Here is a 22,693-nt window from a genome sequence, read left to right as displayed (position 1 = left end):
ACAGTCATACCTATGGACAATTTAGAGACGCCAATTAACCTCACCTGCATGTTTTTGGAATGTGGGAGGAAGCCAGAGTACCCGGAGAAAACCCACGCGCACACGGGGAGAACATGCAAACTCCACACAGAAATGCCCAGGGGAGAATCGAACCCAGAATCTTCCCGATCTCCAAGCTGTTACTGTGTTGGCCAACGTGCTAACCACTAGACCACCGTGCGGGCCGACTTTAACATTACTTTTAAGAAAAGTACAATGAAAAAATCTATGACAATATATCACAATCTGCTAATTTAATATCTACTACGTTACACTCTCTGCACTCTGTGTTTATGCTAGCAGCCCCGCCTCCACCCACCAAGACAAAGAGACTGTATGACTAACAAATGGGCTCACTCCGTTCACGCTGTTGTGCCAAGAATGCTGAAAGCAATGCACAGAGTGAAGTCTCCTCCTGCCTGTTTGGAGGCGGGAGACAAGGAAAACAGACTCTGATGATGTGCACATGGCAATATATTGAGGCCGGCAAAATTAGCCAGTTCATTTTCATTTATTATTCATTTATTTATTATCGTCCCAGGCCTAGTGCCCACGTTTTCTTGTCATGTTTTAATCTCCCGAGATCTTGTGATACCCCAACTAAATGGGAAATGTACGCAAACTGATGTTATTTGAATTGAAAAATACAGTAACCGAGGTTTCACTGTATACGGTGGTGTGAAAAAGTGTTTTCCCCCTTCGTGATTTCTTTTTTTTTGCATGTTTGTCACACTTAAATGTTTCAGATCATCAAATAAATGTAAATATTAGTCAATGACAGCACAACTGAACACAAAATGCAGTTTTTAAATTAAAGTTTTTATTATTAAGTGAGAAAAAATCCAAAGTTACAAGCTACAAGCCCTGTGTGAAAAACCTAAAACCTATTTAGCGACGTCGCTTTTTTGATCCTTTGATGTCAGCGCTTCCTGTCATTGTGAAGCAGAATTCACCAAGCGTTGGATTGTTCACCCACTAATAGGGAACGTGAGCTGGGTTTAGACTGTCGTGAGACAGGTTAGTTTTACCCCTCTGATGATGTGTTGTTGTAATAGTAATCTTGCTAATATCCTAATAAGTGGTTGGGCCCCCCTTAGCAGCAACAACTGCAATCAGGCGTTTGTGATAACTTGCAATGAGTCTCTTTCAGCGCTGTGGAGGAATTTCGGCCCATTCATCTTTGCAGAATTGTTGTCATTCAGCCACATTGGAGGCTTTTCCTTTTTAAGGTCATGCCACAGCATCTCAATAGGATTCAGGTCAGGACTTTGACTAGGCCACTCCAAAATCTTCTTCTTCAGCCATTCAGAGGTGGACTTGCTGGTGTGTTTTGGATCATTGTCCTGCTGCAGAACCCAAGCTGGTTTCAGCTTGAGGTCACCAACAGATGGCCGGACATTCTTCTTCAGCATGTTTTGGTAGACAGCAGAATTCATGGTTCCATTTACACAGCAAGTCTTCCAGGTCCTGAAGCAGCAAAACAGCCCCAGACCATCACACTACCACCACCACATTTTACTGTTGGTATGATGTTCTTTTTCTGAAATTTGGCGTTACTTTTACGCCAGATGTGATGGGAAGTTCAACTTTTGTCTCATCAGACCAGAATATTTTCCAAAAGGTCTTAGGGATCATCAAGATGTTTTCTGGCAAAATTGAGACAAGCCTTAATGTTGTTTTTGTTCAGCAGTTCATCTTTTGCCCCATGTCTTTCTTATGGTGGAGTCATGAACACTGACCTTAACTGAGGCAAGTGGGGCCTGCAGTTATTTGGATGTTGTTGTGGGGTCTTTTGTGGCCTCTTGGATGAGTCGTCGCTGCACTCTTGGGGTAATTTTGGTTGGCCGGCCACTCCTGGGAAGGTTCACCACTGTTCTACTGTACGTTTTTGCTATTTGTGGATAATGGCTCTCACTGTGGTTTGTTGGAGTCCCAGAGCTTTAGAAATGGCTTGATAACCTTTTCCACACTGATAGACCTCAATTACTCTGTTAAGTTTCCTTTTTCACACAGGGCCATGTAGGTTTGGATTTTTTTTCCTCTCTTAATAATAAAAAGTTTCATTTGAAAACTGCATTTTGTGTTTATTTGTGTTGTCCTTGACTAATATTTACATTTGTTTGATGATCTGAAACATTTAAGTGTGACAAACATGCAAAAATATAAGAAATCAGGAAGGGGGCAAACACGTCACACCACTGTATGTTACCTACTATCAATTTTGCCTTTGTTTCTCTTTCCATATCCAAAATGAACAAAACTGACCTTAAAACCAAGGTGCGTACCTTATTTAGATAGATACATCATTGCGGTGTGTCGGCTATACTGAAGAGCAGCGCAGCCTATTTTTGTTTTTTTATTTGTTGCTTTGTTGTTGCTGGTCTGAACTTGAGCTTTTCTTTCATCACCTCAAGTCATGTTCTTTAAAAGTACCTTTGGTGTTCTTGTGTGTTTTTCTACATTACCAAGTGCTGTAATGAGAAGGAAAACAACAAAAAAAAGAGATTTTTTTCTTTTTGCCTCAGAGGGAGATAGCGACTCGTCTCCTTGTTGCTACGAGCCTGTTAGGTTCACTTTTGTCTTTTGTGCGCCCCAGCACTCCTTGGGACTGGAAGCAACAGGGGAATTGGCCGTGCTGAGCGACGCTGGTGGCGAGGTGCCTGCGATGGGAAGCAGGACACGTTTCAATTAGCCGACAGACCCTGCAAGACGTTATAAAGAGGGAGGGGGCGAAATTAAAAAAAATATAGCGCCACCTCACCTTCACCTCGTAAAAAAACCGCTTCTGACCTCTTACAAACTCTTGTACCATCTTTGCTTTCTTTTTCTGTTTAATCCCAAGGTGTCGTCACCGTGGGGGCCATATGGGGAAGGACAGTAGTGGGTGGGGGGAGGTTGGTGATGCTAAGTGTGCCAGCTCGGCCTGCGTGTTTCCATTAGATTGTCATGTTGGCTAATTAGAGAGCGGCAACATGATTCACCTTGTTAATTAGGAGGACTTGCACACCATGTGCCTGGGGGGCCAGCGTGGGGAAGAGGAGCCCAGCCTCAGAGCCTGCTTAGTCTTCGCCCGCCGCCGCCTATGAAGATTCCCCTTCTCATCTACCTTCCCTTTTTTTGATTTAGAAATGAATAAATCATCCAGATCGTTCTTTCTGTGAGTGTGAATATCTGAGTTTTCATCTTTCCTGGATGCAAATTAGGCGTGATCAATAGAAAAGAGAGGGGGTGGGGCGAGCGTTGAATCTGAACATTAAAAAAAAAAAAGAATCCGAAGAAGAGACGAGCTGAGAGCAGACTGCTTGACGAAGCAGGCAACGAGACAATGTGAAGGAACATTTAAAGTCGGACATTTTCCTTGGATAAGCGATATTTTTAATGATCTCACTCTGTCGCTCTGTACTGCCGGAATCTGCTTAGCTCCTACCTCCTTCGCAAATGTTAGTACTAGGACTGTAACGTTACGCCATACTCACCTCGGTTCATTTTAGTTGCAGTAAAGGAACAAAATGCAAAACATAAAACTGCTTAGCTTTTGTGTTTTCAAGCTCTGGCTTCTCCTCGGCATTAATGTAAAGTATGACTCCAGCTGGACTGTATTTGTTTACGGTAGAGGGTTCCAAAGTGCGGCCAAGGGGCCGTTTACACCCTCCTTTTTTTTGGCATTTTCAAATGATACAATTAAAGACTTTAAACCCAGTAAGTAAAGAGTTTTGTTCCTCAGAACACTATGCGCTCAAAAGAGTAATACATTTGCGTCACAAAAATGCCTCCTGAAAAAAATCAGACCTCACAAAACGCTCGGCTCGGCGTATCCCGGCGCACTGTTGCCTGTGCGTTGATGTGTATGTGATGAAGACGCTCGCATCGTCTTCTGCTGTGGAATACATAGTTAAACAAGATGGCCGCAGCGCTCCGTCGCGGAAGAAGAGCGTCTTCATCATATACACGTGAATGCACAGGCGGCAGTGTGCAGGGATACGGTGGGAGACAAATATAACGCCGAGCGTATTGTGAGGTCTAATTTCTTTGAGGAGGCAGCCGCAGGCACACAGGGCTCAAAGTCTCCTAACATTTGCATAGAAATGCCCACAAATATTGCTCAGATTGGAAGTTACAGATGTCCGCCATCTCCTGGTGTAGAGTATTTACTACATGAGGCAGCTTTCATTATAGGGGAAAAAAACAATACCGATATTACATCTTTATGCCAATATTGGACCGATAATCTTGGTGCGCCGATATTATCGGACATCTCTAGAGATTATAGTTATTTACTTGACTTCCTGAAAAGAAAAAGCATGTCAAGCTGGTTTTGTTTTGGTTATTATTTGTGAAAAATGACTTTTTAGTGTTTCCATTTATTTGCCAAATAAGTAAACATTACGTTTAAAACATGTTTTTGATAGATGTCTGTTTTCTCGTTTGTATCACATTTGTGAATCACTGTACATTGGATTGGTGTGAGCGTGGCCCCTGCATCCTTCAATTTTTTCTTAACGTGAAAAAGGAGTAGATGCGTGCCTACATGGCGAGGCAGTGCCATTTCTTGTCCCACACTTAATGTGTTCCTTGGCAGAAAATCTGATTGTGAACGTAGTCAGCATGGATAAAAACAATCCTCACTTTGTACGTCAAGTCTCTGCTGCATTTTTTTTTTTTATCCCTTTCTTGCAAATAAGAAGATGAAGAGCCACCGCCGGGTCATGATAGCGACACCCACATAATGACCTACGCTCCGGGGACCGCTGAGGGCTAGGAATAATTGCTCCTTCGTCCTGGAAACACTTCTGACGTACTCGGCTTCAGACAAAACGGAGCTCTATGAGCCAAGACTAGGAGCCCTGTGCATCTATTTAGAATGTATCTGCATAGGTAAAATAAGAGACGCGCACTCAGGGGACAATTAAAGGAAGTTGATGTTTGGGGCTAGTGTTTGATGGTTTTTGCCGTCTTTTGTAATCCTTTTCTACTTTGACTGCTTTATTGTTAGTTATTTAAGGACATTTTACAGATATTTGTGAAATGAAGAGTGATTTTTCAGGTCTTAAAATGTTTTAAAAAGTCTAAAATCAAATAAAGAAAGGCCTTAAAATGTCTAAAATATCTTAAAAATGTTACTTTTTTTTAAAACAAATGCATAAACTTCAGTCTTACTATTAACTCATTCAATACCAAAGACGTAGTTATACGTTTGTATAAACCCGAACACCCGATCCCAACGACATATTAATACGTCTTTTACGTTTTTTTCCGCGAGAGGCAAAAAGAGGTGATGATGCAACACTCCACAAATGCATCTCACCTCAGAGAAAGTTTAAGCCATAAAAACGGCCACAAGGTGGCAGAAGTGCGTTTGTTCAGAGCTTGGCAGGGATCACGTGAACGGAAGAATCACACTTGACAGGAAAGAGGAAGTGAGAGCGCGTGGAGGAATGTAGCATGCAGAAGTTACGCATCGTAGAGAAATTTCAACACATGCACACGCGCACACACGTGCACACACGTGCACACAAATGTGAAAATTGTAAATAGCTCACGGTGTTATATTTGTAAATAAATAGTTATTTGGATGTAAAACAACCCCCTTTTTGTGTTGTTTATGTTGTGGTGTAGTTGTTTAGATATTTGAGTTGACACAAAAGCCAAAAATATTTGTGTCAAAGTGAAAGTTATGCTTGAAATCTTTTCACAAAAAGCTGTTTCTCTCCCTTTTCTAGTCGGGAACCGATATTTGCCTGAAACTTACCTACGTTGTACTGCTGATTACAAAAGAACGGAAAAAGGCAGAAACAAACTCTTATTTTCTGATGAAAGACGGGGGTCTAAACTTTCTTTTGGTAGGTTCCAAGTTCATGTAGCCGGAGAAGACAATATTCTGTGTGCCTAGTCAAAATCGTCTAAAATGGCCACGACTGAAGGGGTTGAATTTTGAAAAATGGCTGTGATAGAAAGAGTTAACATGGAGCAGGTTTCGGACCACGCTCCTTCCACATCAGTCTCCTTAGGAAGAATCATCTCACTTGGAATAATCATGCTATGTTGTGTTGCAGGCCTGAGTGACTGCATACTGGATAATGTATATTGAACATTAAACCCAATGTAGCACCACTTAGCCTGAGGGCCTTTAGACAGTGACAGCTCCCAGCAGAACATCATGCACATGCACTCTCATTAATTCATTTACAATTTTGGCATGAATATGACAAAACACAGCGCAATGTATGCTGTATTTTCTGTGTTCGTAGAAAGACAAAGGGAGCCTCGTATCCATGTTTTCAAACCAAGACGTGCGTATGTACAGTAGCAGGTCAAATCTCAACTCTTAGGTGGTGTCGGAGTGCAGATGGGAAAAGTGAAATCTGATTGGTTGCTGCGTATAACTGCCGGGCACTTCACATGGAAGGAAGGAAGCCCCGGAGACGCAGCTCGCAGATGTTCACGTAAAAGTCGGCCATGTGGGTGTCAGGTGAATGAGATGGGCCCATCGCAAATATGTCGACGCATACGTGTTTAGTGATGGAGAAACACGCTAACAGGGAAGGAATCTTGGCCCCATAGTGTTCTGATTTTTTTGTACACGACTGTTGAGTGACATTTGTGGCGCCCCCTGTGGGCTGTGATCAAACTTTGTGACTTGAACTATGGGGCCGACCTGATCCAGTATCGGTATCAGGTTCAGATACCGGCGCAATTCATTTATTATGTACAGTATATAAATTATGTGTACAGTAGTCCCTCATTTATCGCGGTTAATTGGTTCCGGACCCGACTGCGAAAAATGAATTTCCGCAAAGTACGATTCAGTATTAATAAATGGAATATTTTTACAGTTAGAACATAGAAAATGTATAACTTTCTAAACACAATTTTTTTTTACCATGGTTAGAGCCCTCTAGACAAGAAATAACACCCCTTTAGTCACCTTTACACATTACCCAATGTAGTATGTACTGTATAATTAGAGAAAAGAATTCATTTAAGACATACCCAACACTCATACTCGTTTTTATTTCAATAAATGTCTTCCGGACTTGTGGACAGGAAGTGACGTCAGGGATTCAGAGTTCAGTTTTAGCTACAGTCTGTGTTATTTTGATGATGCTGATGATGATGACTATTATTATTATATTATTGTTGTGCCTGTTGTGAGATAAATAACTAAAATAATAATAGCCTTTGGCGACCGTCTGGCATAGTGGCCAATGTAGACAGTTCATCAACGTCTTGTAATGCCTTAAATTGTGTTTTTGTATTTTAGTTCATTTAGAACAATTTTATGATTGAAAATGCTTAATTTAGGCTAAGGCCATTTTGTAAATCAACACCTGTAGGTATGCTAAAAGGTTATGTATAGTTCAAGAAAAAAACTGCATCTGAGCTTTGTGATATAGGTTAAAAAAAAGCATATTATTGGTATGAACTTTGGTCTTTGCTGTATATCCCCCATTTTTTGCTGATTCCGTTTATCATTTGTCAACTTTCTTCTTAAATAATCTTCGCAAATTTTCTTTTCATAATATTATGACTTTATTCCCATATTGTAACGTTTTCCCCAACCTAATTTTCCAAAAAATTACAACTTTATTTTGTTTTGTTTCTCAAAATATTGCGACTTTAAAAAAATACAAACATTTTCTTTAATATTTCAACTTTATGCTGCTGAAATGACGTTATTTTTCCACATAATATTCCAACCTTATTGTCGCAAAATTACAACATTTTTTCTTAATATTCAGACTTTTTTCTTGTAAAATGACTGCTGATTTTTCCGTGTTTGCTGTTGTTTTTTGTTTTCTTGTTAAATTATATTTTTAGAATGGGCTGCTGGCTGCAGTCAGAGCGGCCAGGAACAAAAAAGCCTGCGGAAAAAGCGCAAAGGAGGTGGGCTGGCATTGTATGTGAACAAACTGTGGTGTCATCCTGGCCATGTGAACATTAAAATGTCCATCGATACAGCATTTTTTAAATATCGGTTTTCATTATTAGGGAAAAACTCTGATACCGATGTCTACCAATATCACCTTTTTATGCTAATATTGGGCCGGTATTATCAGTGGGCCGATATTATTGGACATCCCTATTTAAGAATATTAAAGCAAACAGAGCTCTGGTATCCGAAAAATACTGGTATCCGAAAATATATTATTTTGGGTATCGGGATTCTATCAGAAGTGGGAAAAAATGTGGATCGGTGCATGTAGCTGGTAAACAATACTACCACACGTGGGCATGAACGGCCTCGTTGTTCATAGAAAAGGGTCTCACATTTTCTGTAAACAAAAGTGGTCGACCGTGTATGTTAATGTCGACTGAAGCGGACACCTTGTAGTAATAATAACAACACGACGGGCCAGGACTTGATGAGTTGTTCGAAACAGACAGATTGTCGACATAAGCGTGTTCCACTGTACATACATATCTGCTCAAGTGATATTGTTTTCCTCTACATGTGAACTTTTGGAGTTGGTTCGGTGCCAGCAGCGTCCTTCCAGGCATTCTCTTATGCTGGGTATTCTTATTTTAGGTGTTTGGCTTGCCTTTATATAAGAAATATGAAGAGAGGTGTAGGTATATACGGTGTAGGAGCACGACCCCGGGTATCCTTACAGCGGTGCATAAGGTTAGAGGCCACGATGAATAGTTTGCAGGAGGCTTGTTTAAAATCATCAGCAAGACTCTCTGGGGAAAGGCATTCACCAACGGTGGCATATGTTATGTCAATATACCGAGAAGCTCCCTGCTGCGTAGGGGCCGTCATGCAGGGTCCGGCCTTTATAGTGCGGTCTTTGCAGGCCACGAAGCCTTTCAGCTTCCTTCACAGCCCCGGAGCTGCTTGTGACGTCAAGCAGAGCATGTTGTGCTCCACCAAGGACATCTGTCTGTAAGCGTCTGGGCGGCTGCGAGCGTCCCCTCAGGCCAGTGAGGGAGGGGGGAGGAAGAGGAGGGAGTGAAGGGGGAGGGTTGAGGGGAATGAAAAGCCTTTTGTTAAAAACAGCCAAAGATGGAGGATGGCAGGTTTGGCCATCAGTGGCTTCTGTTGCTGTTCCTCCTCCTCCTCTTCCTCCGAGCAAAACAGACCGCTTGAAGGTTCTTGCTGCATTTTAGACATTTTTGCATCATAAGAGAGACGACTGTGCTTGTGTTGTTCAAAGAAATCTATTGTTTTAGCTCTTGACAGACGTGTTTACTAACCCTTAAAGGGACTGTATGCAACTCGCCTCAGATTACATTTTTGGAAACCAAAAAATATATGAACACCACCGCCGGCCAGCATGGCAATAGTGGTTTAAAAGAACAGATTGTACAAAGGAAGTCTATATTTTTCACAATTGCAGAGTAAACCGCATAAAAATTGACATAAATTTCCGTTCGACCCAAGTAAAATAACTGGCATTCGTGGCTGTCACTCACGGCTGCTGGCACGGAGACACACACACGCCAAAGCACTGACAATCGACATTCATGTTGTTGTTCCAGTGGCTGATGTTAGTAGCTAAGTTAGCCAAATCGCTGTCATTAGCTGACAACAAAGATAGCTACTGTAGTGTGGATGCATGTGTTATGTCGGCATAGGTCACGGGTGTCCAAACTTTTTCCAGTGAGGGCAACATCATGAAAAAAGAAAGGATGCAAGGGCCACTTGGATATTTTCTAAACCAACACATGGAGGTATGCTAAGAAGTTAGATATATTTTTAAAAAGCCTGCATCTCAACTTTGTGAAAAAGCATATTATTAGTAACAACTTCACTCTGCTCTTTTTTACCCATTTTGTTGTTTTTCTAAAATATTTCAGCTTTCTTATTAAATAATCAATTCATACATTTGCTCCGAGTAATGTAATGACTTTATTCCCATAATATTTTCATTTTATTCCCGTAATGTTATAACTTTTTCCCCATTTTAATTTTCCAAAAATGACAGCTTACCAACATACCTGTTAACATAACAAACCAGCAAGTCCAACAAGCAGGTTGCCAGTAAGCTAATATTTTGCCCCAGGATCTATTACGCTTTAAGAATACAGAGCTTGACGTATGCATTTGACCATTTCTACTTATGCAAAACCTTTGTACTGAAGTTTTTCAAATGGTCAGATCCCAGTGCACGCTAATTGTGTGCACTGAATACAAATGGAACACCAGAAAGCAAACGGACACGCGGCTCTTGACTAAAACCTCATTCCAAGCTGTAGATTGATTTTTTAAAATGTTCTACATCTGCTGACCTTTGCTAATAATTTGACTTTACAAGTCCCAGTCCCTCTGCTTCAAAAGGGCACACAGGCAGACTGGAATCACTGGTATTTATAAGCCACTTTGGAAGCAAGCGTAGTTTTTTTTTTTTTTTTTTTTTTTTTAATCGAACTTGGCAAATGTATGCATCCTGGCAGCCGGCTCCTTCTTCCACTCGGAATGAATCTCTGTGTGTGTGGCCTTTGCTGTTTTTGTTATCTGTGGCTGCATTGTTTGCTAGTGTCCAACATGCAAGGGAATCTGCCTACAACATGCAGCACAGAGATCAAACTTTAAGGATTTTCAATAGATTTTTTATTGACAATTCTACGTATGATCCCAACTATTATTTTTCAGCAGTTTTTAATTTTTTTTTATTTTACGATTGGCTGTAAGAAATCACGTGTTTCCACTCCCTCATTTCTCAGTCCCTCCATTTAGGGTATCAAATGTGCGTCCAAATAAAAATGTTATTCGATTATTTTAAAAAGATGAGGAAAAAGCCACCAGAAATTGCACACTTATGATTCCATAAACAGTAGAATGGCTGTCCAATAAAAACGGGTATCTCCTTATTTGTTTTTTTTAGCTCCAAAAAAAAGAGGGAACAATTTATTTTATTTGTGTTTCAGGCAGAAATACAAAATAAAAAAAAATTGGAAAAAGTTTTTTGTTTTGTTTTTGTTTTTGTTATTTAATTATTTTATACAATACCAGGAAAATAAAAAAAAAAAAAAAAAGTGATTCAGTTCAGGAAAATGTCTTCAGCTGAACATCATTTTTAAAAATGATTATTCAGATAATATTAAATTAATAATGTCATTTTTGTAATTTAGTTGTATTATCGACCAGTCCAGGGTGTACCCCGCCTGTCGCCCGAAGTCAGCTGGGATAGGCTCCAGCATGCCCCCGCGACCCTAATGAGGATGAAGCGATATAGAAAATGGATGGATGGATAGTTGTATTATAATTATGATAATAAATCAAATCAAAAATAAACATTTACATCGTGCATATTAATCCTACAAATACTACAATAATTAAAGCCATCTGGTAATATTTCTGGGGCCATCTAAAAAGGACAGTTAGTAAAACATAGTACAACCTTTAAACTTTCAGGATTTTAGTGTAAATTGAAAGCTGTCCTCGATCTTTCCGTCATGAAAACAGTCGGAACGGCAACAGAATGATGTCATAGCAACCACAGATGAGTCACAGATCGATGCACTTTTACGTGAACATTCCAATTAAATAATATTCCAATCATAAGTCTGAGAAAACAATGTTCCCGACCCTGACTGGCATCAATGTCCAAGGAAAGGTAGACTGGGCACGGCGGCACCAGATCCAAATCAGAAATCTCGTCTCCGCGCCAGTGACGGGAAACGCAGGAGACTGGAGGGTTGCAGATGGCAAAAACGAGGTCTTCATTTATCATACAGTCATAAATCTGAAAGTGCAGGCAGTTGCTGTGGGCGCTGGGAGCACATGCCTGGTGCCAACTGCCAGGCTGGGATGCCGGCATCCTGGTGCCATAAGTAAGATAGACCACTCTCTCTCTGGTCGACTGCCTCACCCAACTCACTTGTACTGGGGGATTCTTTAAGGTCAGGCCTGCAGAGATTTGTGTGTCGTTTGGGGCAGAAGGTAATATGCTTAGCATTGATAATGTGGACGCTGTTTTTGCCAAGCAGACAGACGCGATGCCTGCTTCAAGCTTCACTTGTTTTACTTGTCGTTTTTGCATATGCTAGTACAGAATTATATATGATTTTATTTCTAACCAATTCTAAATAAGTGGGGCCTAGTGGTTAGAATGTTGGCCACACAGTCAGAAGATCTGAGTTCAAATCTCTGTTTGGGCATCCCACATTCCAAAAATATGCATGTTAGGTTAATTGGAGAGTCTAAATTATGCAAAGTTATGAATGTGAGTGTGGATGATTGTTTGTCTATATGTGCCCTGCCATTGGCTGGCAACCAGTCTAGGGTGTACCACACCTCTCGCCCAAAGTCAGCTGGGACAGCATACCCCCACGACTCTAGTGAGGATAAGCGGCATAGAAAATGGATGGATCTTACACTTAGACAAACTTTATACTTTATATTTAGATGACCACCACCACACTGTAGATGACCACCACACTGTAGATGACCACCACCACACTGTAGATGACCACCACCACCACACTGTAGATGATCACCACCACACAGTAGATGACCACCACCACCACACTGTAGATGATCACCACCACACAGTAGATGACCACCACCACCACACTGTAGATCAGGGGTAGGGAACCTATGGCTCGGGAGCCAGATGTGGCTCTTTTGATGACTGCATCTGGCTCTCAAACATGTCTTAACACGATAAAAATGTATTTTATTTTTTTTGTTCGCTCACCTTTAAAGTACATTACAGAAATCCCAGTGTTAAAAATAATGCTCAAAATATAAAACTTTCTTATGCGTTTTAGTCCATCCATCCATTTTCTACCTCAATGCGGGGTGGCCAGTGCCAGCTGTCCTTCCGATATTTTCCGGGTCAGACACCAAAATTTGATTATGACTGGATAATGCGGTAGCCTACGCGCATCATTGAGATGTCAAGAAGTAGCTAATTCTGTAGAGCCGACCCTTTTGACGAAGAAGAGGTTAAAAAGAAAAAGATACGGAGTACGGTGCAAAACCACGCAGCACCAGAAGTCGCATTAATGGTAAGAAGTATTTTATTTATTATTGGATAGCTTCAGTACAACAATGTTAATAAAAAGAATAACTTTAGAGACTTTAGAGGTCTTGCTTAAAAATGCCCACATTTAGTTGTATTCAATGTTAAAAAATATTATGTGGCTCTCCCGGAAATACATCTTAAAATATGTGGCTTTTATGGCTCTCTTAGCCAAAAAGGTTCCCGACCCCTGCTGTAGATGATCAGCACCACACTGTAGATGACCACCACACTGTAGATGACCATCACCACCACACTGTAGATGACCACCACACTGTAGATGACCACCACCACCACACGCGTGATCGACATATGCCGGTAAATGCCCCTCAACGCCGATCTCAAAAGCCGATCACCTGTGGCTCGTACTATTGCAGTTTTTATCGCTCCCCCTCTGTTGTGTTGAAAAGCCACATAGCGTGGGGGGAGGAAAGATCTGCTCAGTCTTGTCAGTGGAGTAGGACAGTGATAGTAATCTGCTGATAGTAATCAGTGATAGTAATGATGCTCTGCATTGGATGATGCTGGTTGTCTATGATGGAAAGGAGCCTCCTCAGTGTCCTTTGCTCTGACGTCACCTGACAGCACCAGTGGTGCAACCAGGAATTCTGGGCTACATGGGGGGTTTATTAATTAGTAATTTTATTAGTAATCACCTATATTTTGAGCTCCCTGACAGTCTGACTCGTCCTGACTTTTCCCCTTTATACGGCAGCGCTAGCCACTCATCATAAACAAATAGAAACATTTATAGTTTATCCATGGGATGGATATCAACCAATTACACTCATGGATGATCGGAATCGTCAGCATAAAACGCTGATCGGAGCGTCCCTAATTATTCTGAATATTATTTTAGCACTAGGTCAACCACTATTAATAACTTTCACTCAAATTCTAGCCCTATCTGAACCCTAATCTTAACCCTAACCCAAAATCTAAGCTTTATCCCTGCCCGTGACCCTAACCCTAACCCCCAACGCTCGTACCAGTTAAAAGTTTCTCCCAAAACATAGCCTACTTAACCAATTTCCACATTACTTGTGAAGGGCTAGGACATGAGCCCACAAAGAACATGTAAACGTATAAATAATGCAATGCGTATTTAAGTGTGCGCCCTATTATGCAGGGTGTCTTTGAAGGTTGAAGGCTGGTGGAGATCTTCACACTACTGAGTGCCACTGCGGTCAATATGCCTTTTTTTGTACCATATTTTTATCCGCTTGAACTCCAAACTGATTTTTCCCCCCGATTTTCATCCGCTCTGTACCATTGCTATTATTCCACCCCCCCTTACTTTGTGTTGTCAGTGTGTTTGAATCTCCCAACAGTTCCGCCGTGCTAAATGTGAAGTGGCAACACCCTAAAGGCCATGCCTCGCCAGCGGGCTTTCAGGAGAAAAATATCAGAGGCAACTGCATGCACATTTTAGATCCGACTTTGTACACCAAAGCAACCTTTTACACGCCCCCCCACCCCATCTGAAAGTAAATTCCCCCCTCCCTGATCAGACGACACACACAAACACCCATCTGACAACACATGCTGGGAGATAACATAAAAGAACACGAGAGACATGAAAGCGCACATTGATTGTCCCTGTTTGCCTCCCCCCAGCGGGCAGGCAGGCAGGCAGGCTGGTGGGTACGCATCCCCGCTGCTGTGGCCAAGTTTGATACAAGAGGCACGTGTGTGCCTGCCACACACCCCCTCTGCCACTGCCCCGGGCCGTCACACATCCATCCAATAGAAAGGGCAGCTTCTAGCCACGCTGGGCTCGCTCCGCAGGCCCGCGGCTAGACGTGACATTACTTTGGGCACTGCCTTCCCCCGCAACCTCCCCTAAATGCACCCACAACGGGACCGTGTGACCGGACCCGCCTCTTTGCACACGCGCACGAATGACACACACAATGTCTTGTTCATGGCCGAAAACAGGCCCCTCATTTTGTTGTGATTTAGAATCTTTCCAGTTCTTTTCACGTCTTTTTCACGTGCTGCTTTTATGTTTTATGTGATTTTAGCACTGAAAATCAACGACGAATGAACAAATCTGGTTTGTCCCTCAGTGGCGTACGGGTAACTACAGGTAGTGTGTTGACTTAGCAAACTTCCTTTGAGCGTGTAGCTGTTAGCATGTCATTTCATGGCATTGCATCTTGAAGTGCAGTCAGCTGTTTGGTGTTGTACTGTACCCTGGTGGATTTCCCGTATAATTATTGAGCCTCAGAGGCCCCACAATAGTGTATTGGAAGTGTGTTAGCCTTGATGCTGGAATTTAGCCCTCCTGAAAATGCTACTGAGCTGTGTTCGTCCACGCCTACGCCTCCGACATCAAATAAACGCCTTTGTGCACTTTATCCGCATTTTATAAATGCAATCGTCCCTCGCTACAGAGTGGTCCAAACATTGTGGCCTAAATTAAGTGTTTTCAAGCATAAAAATGGCAAAATGACCGAAAATCCAAATATAAGGCGTGTAATATCTGTGACTTGTGTGCACCTTTAAGGAGCGGGGCCTGGGAAGTGACGTGTGTGACACCACCATAGAGTTCAGGATGTTTAGCTTTATCTTTGGTGGAGAGTGCGCGTGACGGCCGTGAGTTGTGGCTGACAGCATCTCCTGTGTGAATGAATTTTCACTGCATATGTGTTCCGTGCTTGTTAATAAAGCAGTTGTGCATCGTGAGTCTCTCCTTAACCACAAACAGTATTTTGCACTGGTCACTTGGTGTCAGAAACGTGACATTGCTCAGACAATAGCCACTGCAGGAAGTACGCTGTCAATGCTAACGTCTATGTTATGTCTTATTTGTGTCTACGATGTCATATTTTCTATTATTATGTCACTATATTGGGTAATACGAATGTAAGGATGACTTTAATGGTGTTATCTCATGTCTAGAGAGCTGTAATAATGTTAAAGAATGTATTTAGAAGGTTGTGAACAGGTTTTCCATGCTGTCACAGCACTTATAAATAAGTAATTCTTCTACGTGGAAATTCTCCTATCACGGTTGGTTCTGGAACCAATTAACTGTGATAAACGAGGGATTACTGAGTCACAGTAATTACTCAGTAATCCCTCACCAATTCCCGCTTAGAATTTCACAGCTGCAATCTATCGCTGTTTTTCAAAAATATAGTAATGAATAAATAATCATGGTTTTGCATATTTTGCATGTACATGTTATTTATGTAAATTTTACTTTTTTTTGCCCTAAATTAAGCATTTTCAACTATAAAAATGGCTAAATGAACTAAAATACAATTATAAGGCATTCAGAAGACGCAATTCAAAGACGCTGGGATGATATGTAGTATTCTACACCGGTCACTAGGTGTTACTGTAATTTCGGTGAAACACACAAGCACCAGACTTGATCGCTGGAACTACAAGCTTTTATTGCAGGTTTGAATTATCTCACAACTGGCACAATAATCTGTAACACGGGCTACTGTTGTGGCCGTAACCCACGCCAGGCTAAAACTCAACTATGAACCCCCGATGTCACCGGAACACATTTACAGCAACACCCGAGTATGAGTCTTATTTATGTCTTTAATGTCTTATTTTCTTTTATTATGTCTACCATATTGGGTAATACAAGTGTAAAGGTGAATAAAGGGGTGTTATTTCATGTCTAGAGGGCTCTAATAATGTTATATTATTATATTTAAAAAGTCGTAAACAGGTTTTCTATGCTCTAACTATGAAACTATTCCATTTATAAATAAGGAAACCTTCTTTATGGAAATTCACTTATCACGGTTGGGTCTGGAACCAATTAACTGCAATAGGTGGGGGATTACAGTAGATGCCACATACCGCATACAACAATGTAACATTAAGGAGTGGGACAGGAGGACATAAACGTTAGCAACACTAGCATAGCTATGTGAGCTGCAGTGCTCGCTCGCATTACATTCACATTATAACAGCAACATGACGCTAGGTTTGCTGCGTCTGTAGGTGACTGACGGCTAGTTGGCAGAGTTTTATTTTAAGATGTGTAGTGAAGCCTTTTTCCCCCTAAAGCTGCCCTCCCAAAAGTGGTGGGCGTATACACAGGGGCAGGCTCATCCAGCTCGGACAGGTAAGAGACGGTATCTCGTCCATGCGGAAGAAGGTTTTTTCCTTCATGACGTTATGAAAAGCTGCCAGTTCAAAAGCGAGCATTTGAGTGCCTTTTTTCTCAAAAGTGGAGCAAACAAGTGAGGGAGAGTTTTTGTCTCACGTTTGGTGCAAATAAACAAACAGTACTGTTAGAACTTGGCTAAAAAATGCACATTTGTATATTATTTTTCATAATAGGGCACCTTTAAATTCAGTCACCAAATGCTCATTTTGCGTCATGGCCTTGACATTGTGTGCTCGTGTCTCTTACCAGATGCAACAGCAGGAACTGGCCCAGATGAGGCAGCGAGATGCTAACCTCACCGCGCTCGCGGCTATTGGACCCCGCAAAAAACGCAAGGTGGACTCGCCGGGGGCCACTCCATCAGGGACCGAGGTAAGAATTTCTCTCGTTTTAAACTCTAAACGAGCCCTATTCAACTGGCCCACAAGTCTATTATGGTAAAAAAAAAATAAATAAATCCACGAAAGAAAAAAAAAATACAAATTTAAATCAGCAGCAATGCACCTCATACATAGATGATCTTTGACTATTGTCTCTTCTGTTAAATATCCCATCTACAGTGTGTTTGCGGATAGGACAATCACTCCTGTAGGTAGAAGTCTGGACACTGTTCCTTTGCTTTTCTAGAAAATGCGGTTGAGTAGCCCTGCCCTAAATCCCATGTAAGTGCATAGTGCAGTGTAGTAAGTCAGAAATTAATTGTAGACCATAACACAGATTTGTACTTGATAGCAATCCCTAGATACCAATGCTAATATGTCTCAAGGGGATGCAGGCAGTATAGCGATGACCTCAGAGCAATCTGAAAGGATGCTTTCTAAGTGCTGTGAAATGTATCATTGACTGTAAGTGCCTGTAGTGCGAACAAGTCTTAATATTTAAAATAATAAGACAACAAAAGTTGTCTTTCAACATTCACACATCCACATCAGTCAGTGACCTGACTGACTAAAGTCTAGCCTACACTGGCATGTATTTTCTCCCTGCAGTGGTGCGCAACTTTGCATGCCAATGTCGTGCCAAACTAAAAGCGTCTTGGATCTTCCTTGTGATTTTCTGTTAATGTCTTTGAGTCAGCAATTCCCTCTCTCATATTGTCCGAGCCTTCTTTTTTTCTAGTTTATGCCTCCCTCCTGCTGTTTCCGCATTCTCTTTCTGCAGCTGCCAGAAAATATAGACATACCTTACTTTCCTGAAGTGAGAGCTTTATCTCTGGAGTTCAACATTTTTGTAGGTCCCTTGCAAGTAGCAGGAATTAATTAAGCTAGGCGCGATGCCTGCTGTTGTGTAGCGTCATGTGGGACCAAATAATGCCACAACCACTTCACGAATGCGGGAAGGGGTGGTGACAATGGAATACCCATGCGGGAGCAAAGCGCGTCCTGCAAATGATTTTATACTCTAGACGTAAACATTACTTGATTTAGGTGTAAATAAGTCATGCGGGAAGGTGGCATTGTGTGCCAATACACGCCATTTTTAGTCATAAATTGCGTGCCACGTGCGTAAACCGTGCATAAGCTAGTCTTCAACCTTTTCAGACATGCCATCTGCAAAATGCATGCAAGTGTAAACACCACTTAAAGGGATAATTGGGATTTTTTTGACATGATGTTGTAGGACACCCCCATCAGCAGTGTAGTACATAAGTGACTTACCCTCCCACCTGGTCCGGTGCAGTTCCGCTTAGTTGCCTGAGTCATTTAAGTAAAGAGTTTGGCATCTCAAAACAATATGCATTCAAAAGAGTAAGAAAAGAGTGATACATTTGCATCAGAAAAATGCTTCCTCGAAAAAATCTGACCTCACAAATTGCTCTGCGTTATATTTGTCTCCCTGCGGACTGTCGCCTGTGCATTCTTGTGTATGTGATGAAGACGCTCGGATCTTCTTGGTGGACCGGGGGGGGGGTAGCCACTGTTGACGTACGACACAGCTGATGGGGATGTCATACAACTTCATGTAAAACAATCCAAACTATCGTTTTAAGTCAGGGGTCGGCAACCTGCCGATCTTGAGCTACTAGTCGATCTTTGGGACTTTGCCGGTCAATCGCGAGAACATTTTGAAAAACATGTATGATCATATCGGTGCCCTCACCTCCTGGAGAACAACCAACAGGCACGCATTTTGTCCGCTGAACGTACGCCTCGCCGCTATCCAGGCAGCAACCTGCAAGCCCCAGCAAGGAGCCCAGTCCCCGAAACCCGGCCGGAAGTACACTAGGGCTTAAAGTCTGCCTTTGCTACCTCAAAGTAGGGCACAAATATAACTCCATAGATGTGCACCTCCAAAAAAATCTTTGATCCACGACGACGCCGCTCATTAAGTGCTGGGGTATTTCGTGCAGGTTTGTATGTATGTATGTATGTATGTATGTATGTATGAACTTTATTTATCCCACAGCGGGGAAATTTACTTGTTACAGCAGCAAGCAAGCAAGATACGCAAGTAAAGAGTACAGTGTAAAGAATGCATAGTGACTACAACATGGTTCAGGTGGTGCAGGTGTTGTAGAGCCTGACAGCGGTCGGTATGAAGGACCTGCGGAACCTCTCCTTCTTACACCGTGGGTGTAACAGTCTGCTGCTGAAGGAGCTGCCCAGGGAAACAACAGTGTCATGTAGCGGGTGAGAGGTGTTGTCCATGATGGATGTCAGCTTAGCCAACATCCTTCTCTCCCCCACTTCCTCCACGGAGTCCAGAGGACCGTCCAGGACAGAGCTCGCTCTCCTGATCAGCCTATTGATCCTTGAGGTTCACGTCTGAGACCACTGCTTTAAGTGTCTGTCCACATGACTACATTTGTGGCGCCCCCTATGGGTTCTGGTGAAATTGCTTTGGAAAACCATCCCTGCTGTGAGTGACTGAAGGCTATACTGTACAAAAAATGAGTGTTATACTCTGATAGCTATTGTACTCATAGATGTATTTTGATATCCAAGCTTTCATGCGGCCATTGTTAATCGCACTATAAAGGAACCGTCCCCTATTTGAGGTTAGAAAAGCGACGACGCGAGTGTCATATTCCTTCCGCATTGGGTCATACATGAAGTCATGCGCGGCGGCCCCTGCTTCACAACAAAGTCGCATTTCCCCCTCCAGGCGGCGGAGGAGGGAAGATTGAAATTGCACATATTCTCGCAGCAAACATGATTAATCTCAAACAAGGCCAAATTTTGAATGTGAAATTGGTCATTTAAATAACCTGCTTATCGAGTTGCATCGTTGCGTCCTGGGCTGAGCGGCGGTTGCAGCCGAGGAGCATAGTAATGTGGCCGGTAAAAAAGCATAAATAATAAAATAAAAGCATTACTTCTGGTCCTTGGGTGCAGTGCCAACCTCTTTCAGAATGTTTTACCCTGATGGGCATTAGCCTGCGACCTTCTGTTGCAGTCCAAAAAATAAAAAGCTGCTTTCCCAAATGTAGTTATACAACATACACATGAATATACATTGTTGTGGACTTGTGTTTTTTAAAACGTCCTGTTCATGTTTAATTAGAGGCATAATCACGGCGTACCCCTCCTCTGGAGTGCTTGCAGAGGAGGAGGGGGCGGCGGTGCTGGGATGGAATCTTAACTTATTTTCACTTCGTTTTCACCTCCTCACATTTCTTCATTTCACATGGGCTGGAAGAGCCGGCGGCGTTCTCTTTCCTTTCTCCAGAGCAAAGTGAATGTGACTTTTCTAAGGGGGTCACAGGATGCCTGGAGGCCTGTGGGTGTTACTGGACTGTTGCCTGCTCTCAGCTTCACTGAGGGGCTTGTCATAGATTTCATCTCCACAGAAATGAGCCGGGGGGCCGTGGCCAGGAGCGCAGGCAGCCAACGTTATGAAGGGCCCACGCTGATTATTTCCCTCTGACATCGCAATCCTGAGCTTTCCGCATTAATCCCAGACAAAGGCAGCCCTTCAGTGCTGTGCCAGAGCTCAAATTAGGAAGCGGATAATGGCCTTGTTGAGATCCAGTTCTGCAGTATTCCATCCCTACCGTCGGTTCATTTCCTCACCCCTCCGCCGTGTTCACACTGTGACCAAATTCAGGTTTCATTCCTGGTCCTTGCTTACTTTTAATTTGACGTTGGCTTGCTGGCTGGGTGGGGACCGCCACGGGCTGTGAAACTGATAGCCAGTCAAGACTGGAGTGTCTGCAGCCTGATCTGGTCTGCAGGATGGAACAAAGGGGGCCTTACATAGGCTCCGCAGGGAGGATTAGCTCCAAGGAGCCAATGGCAAGGTACGCTGACCAGCCCGCTGGAGGAGGTCCGGCTGCGGCCCCAGCGGTGGGTCGCAGTCGGGGGTCCGTACCGCGGACCTTCCTCCAGCTCAGTAGTCCCCCCCCTCCACTCTCATCCTGCAGCCAAAACCTCTAATCAGCACTCACTGGCTTTTGAAGTCCGGCATAAAAGTGAAGGGCAAACCACCTTGAGGGAGATGGAGGGATGACGTGGAGTGGATGGAAAGTTAACAACCTTTTGTCCTAAATATAAAAAAACAGTCTTTTACAGTATTTGGATGTATTTGCAACAATACAGCGAATTCCCGGTTTGGTTCCATTCAATACTTCAGTGTCACGGTTTGATATTTTTCCGATACAAAAAAGAAATTGGCATGCCTTTTTTAAACGTGTATTTTACTGTAATTACCAACATTTGTTTCAACTCAGAAGTGCAGTTTTTAAATGAAATGGAGTGTATCTGCTGCAGCTGTACGTGTCTCATTTTCTGCTGTGCATTCTTACATGTTAGAACCATCTAAAACAAAAACAAATGAAAAATAATTCAAATAAAATTACAAAAAAATCACAATTCATTTCAGCATGGTTATAAAGATAATTGCACATAATTCATCAATAATTGTGTTCATAGATTTAGGAGTATTTCAATCAAGTGCATAGCGTTCATTACAGTATTTCCACACTTCTTGTACACATCCAGTTTGCTGTTAAACATTGCAATTAATAAATACGCAAAAACAATTATTGCAGTGACAATACAGCCAAAGTCAAGGCAACACATAAAAAATGTAAGCAATTCATCATAAACTAGTAGCAACAATAGCAACTAAGTTTAGAAAAACACATTTCCGTAAAGGAGGTCAAGGAGCGCATGGCACAGTTGATCTATTATATTTTTTTAATAACAACATATTCACACACAGCAGCTGATATACTTTGGAAAACTGTGACATTTTTCTCTCTTTTCTGATAAGTTGCGGACCAAACCACTAGCTGTTTGTGTTTGGTATTGATCTGGTCCGTCTAGGGTCTAACTGATAGTTGGAACCAACCGTCAGGTAAATCAACTATGGAATGAATCGTTTGTTTTCATCATTCTGAATTTGTGTGCCATTATGTCACCATATCATTTCCAGGAGATTGTAGCTGGCTAATGTAGCTCATACAAAGGGTTGAGTACGATACGAGCAGAGGTGCTGCCCATTCAACCTCTTCAGTCTTCCTAAATGTTTTGCGGGATGAGTTGCCTACTGTGTGCTCTCACACAAACATCTTAGCTCCTCTAACAAACGCCTGAGAAAAACA

General features: G+C 42.3%; 1 protein-coding gene across 2 annotated transcripts in view; it reads left to right on the top strand.

Annotated features, from left to right (window-relative positions):
* Positions 1-22,693, top strand: part of LOC129178096 (transcription initiation factor TFIID subunit 4-like) — a 115,626-nt gene that overhangs the window by 65,050 nt on the left and 27,883 nt on the right. For both annotated transcript variants that reach the window (XM_054769878.1, XM_054769879.1), the window contains one exon: positions 17,398-17,520. In XM_054769878.1, coding sequence (XP_054625853.1) covers positions 17,398-17,520 — 123 coding nt within the window. The remainder of the gene's footprint in view (positions 1-17,397; positions 17,521-22,693) is intronic.

The sequence above is a fragment of the Dunckerocampus dactyliophorus genome, chromosome 3 (assembly GCF_027744805.1).
Source record: "Dunckerocampus dactyliophorus isolate RoL2022-P2 chromosome 3, RoL_Ddac_1.1, whole genome shotgun sequence".
NCBI lineage: Eukaryota > Metazoa > Chordata > Actinopteri > Syngnathiformes > Syngnathidae > Dunckerocampus > Dunckerocampus dactyliophorus.
Note: the sequence above shows the minus strand (reverse complement) of the source record. Positions and strands in the feature narration are given on the sequence as shown.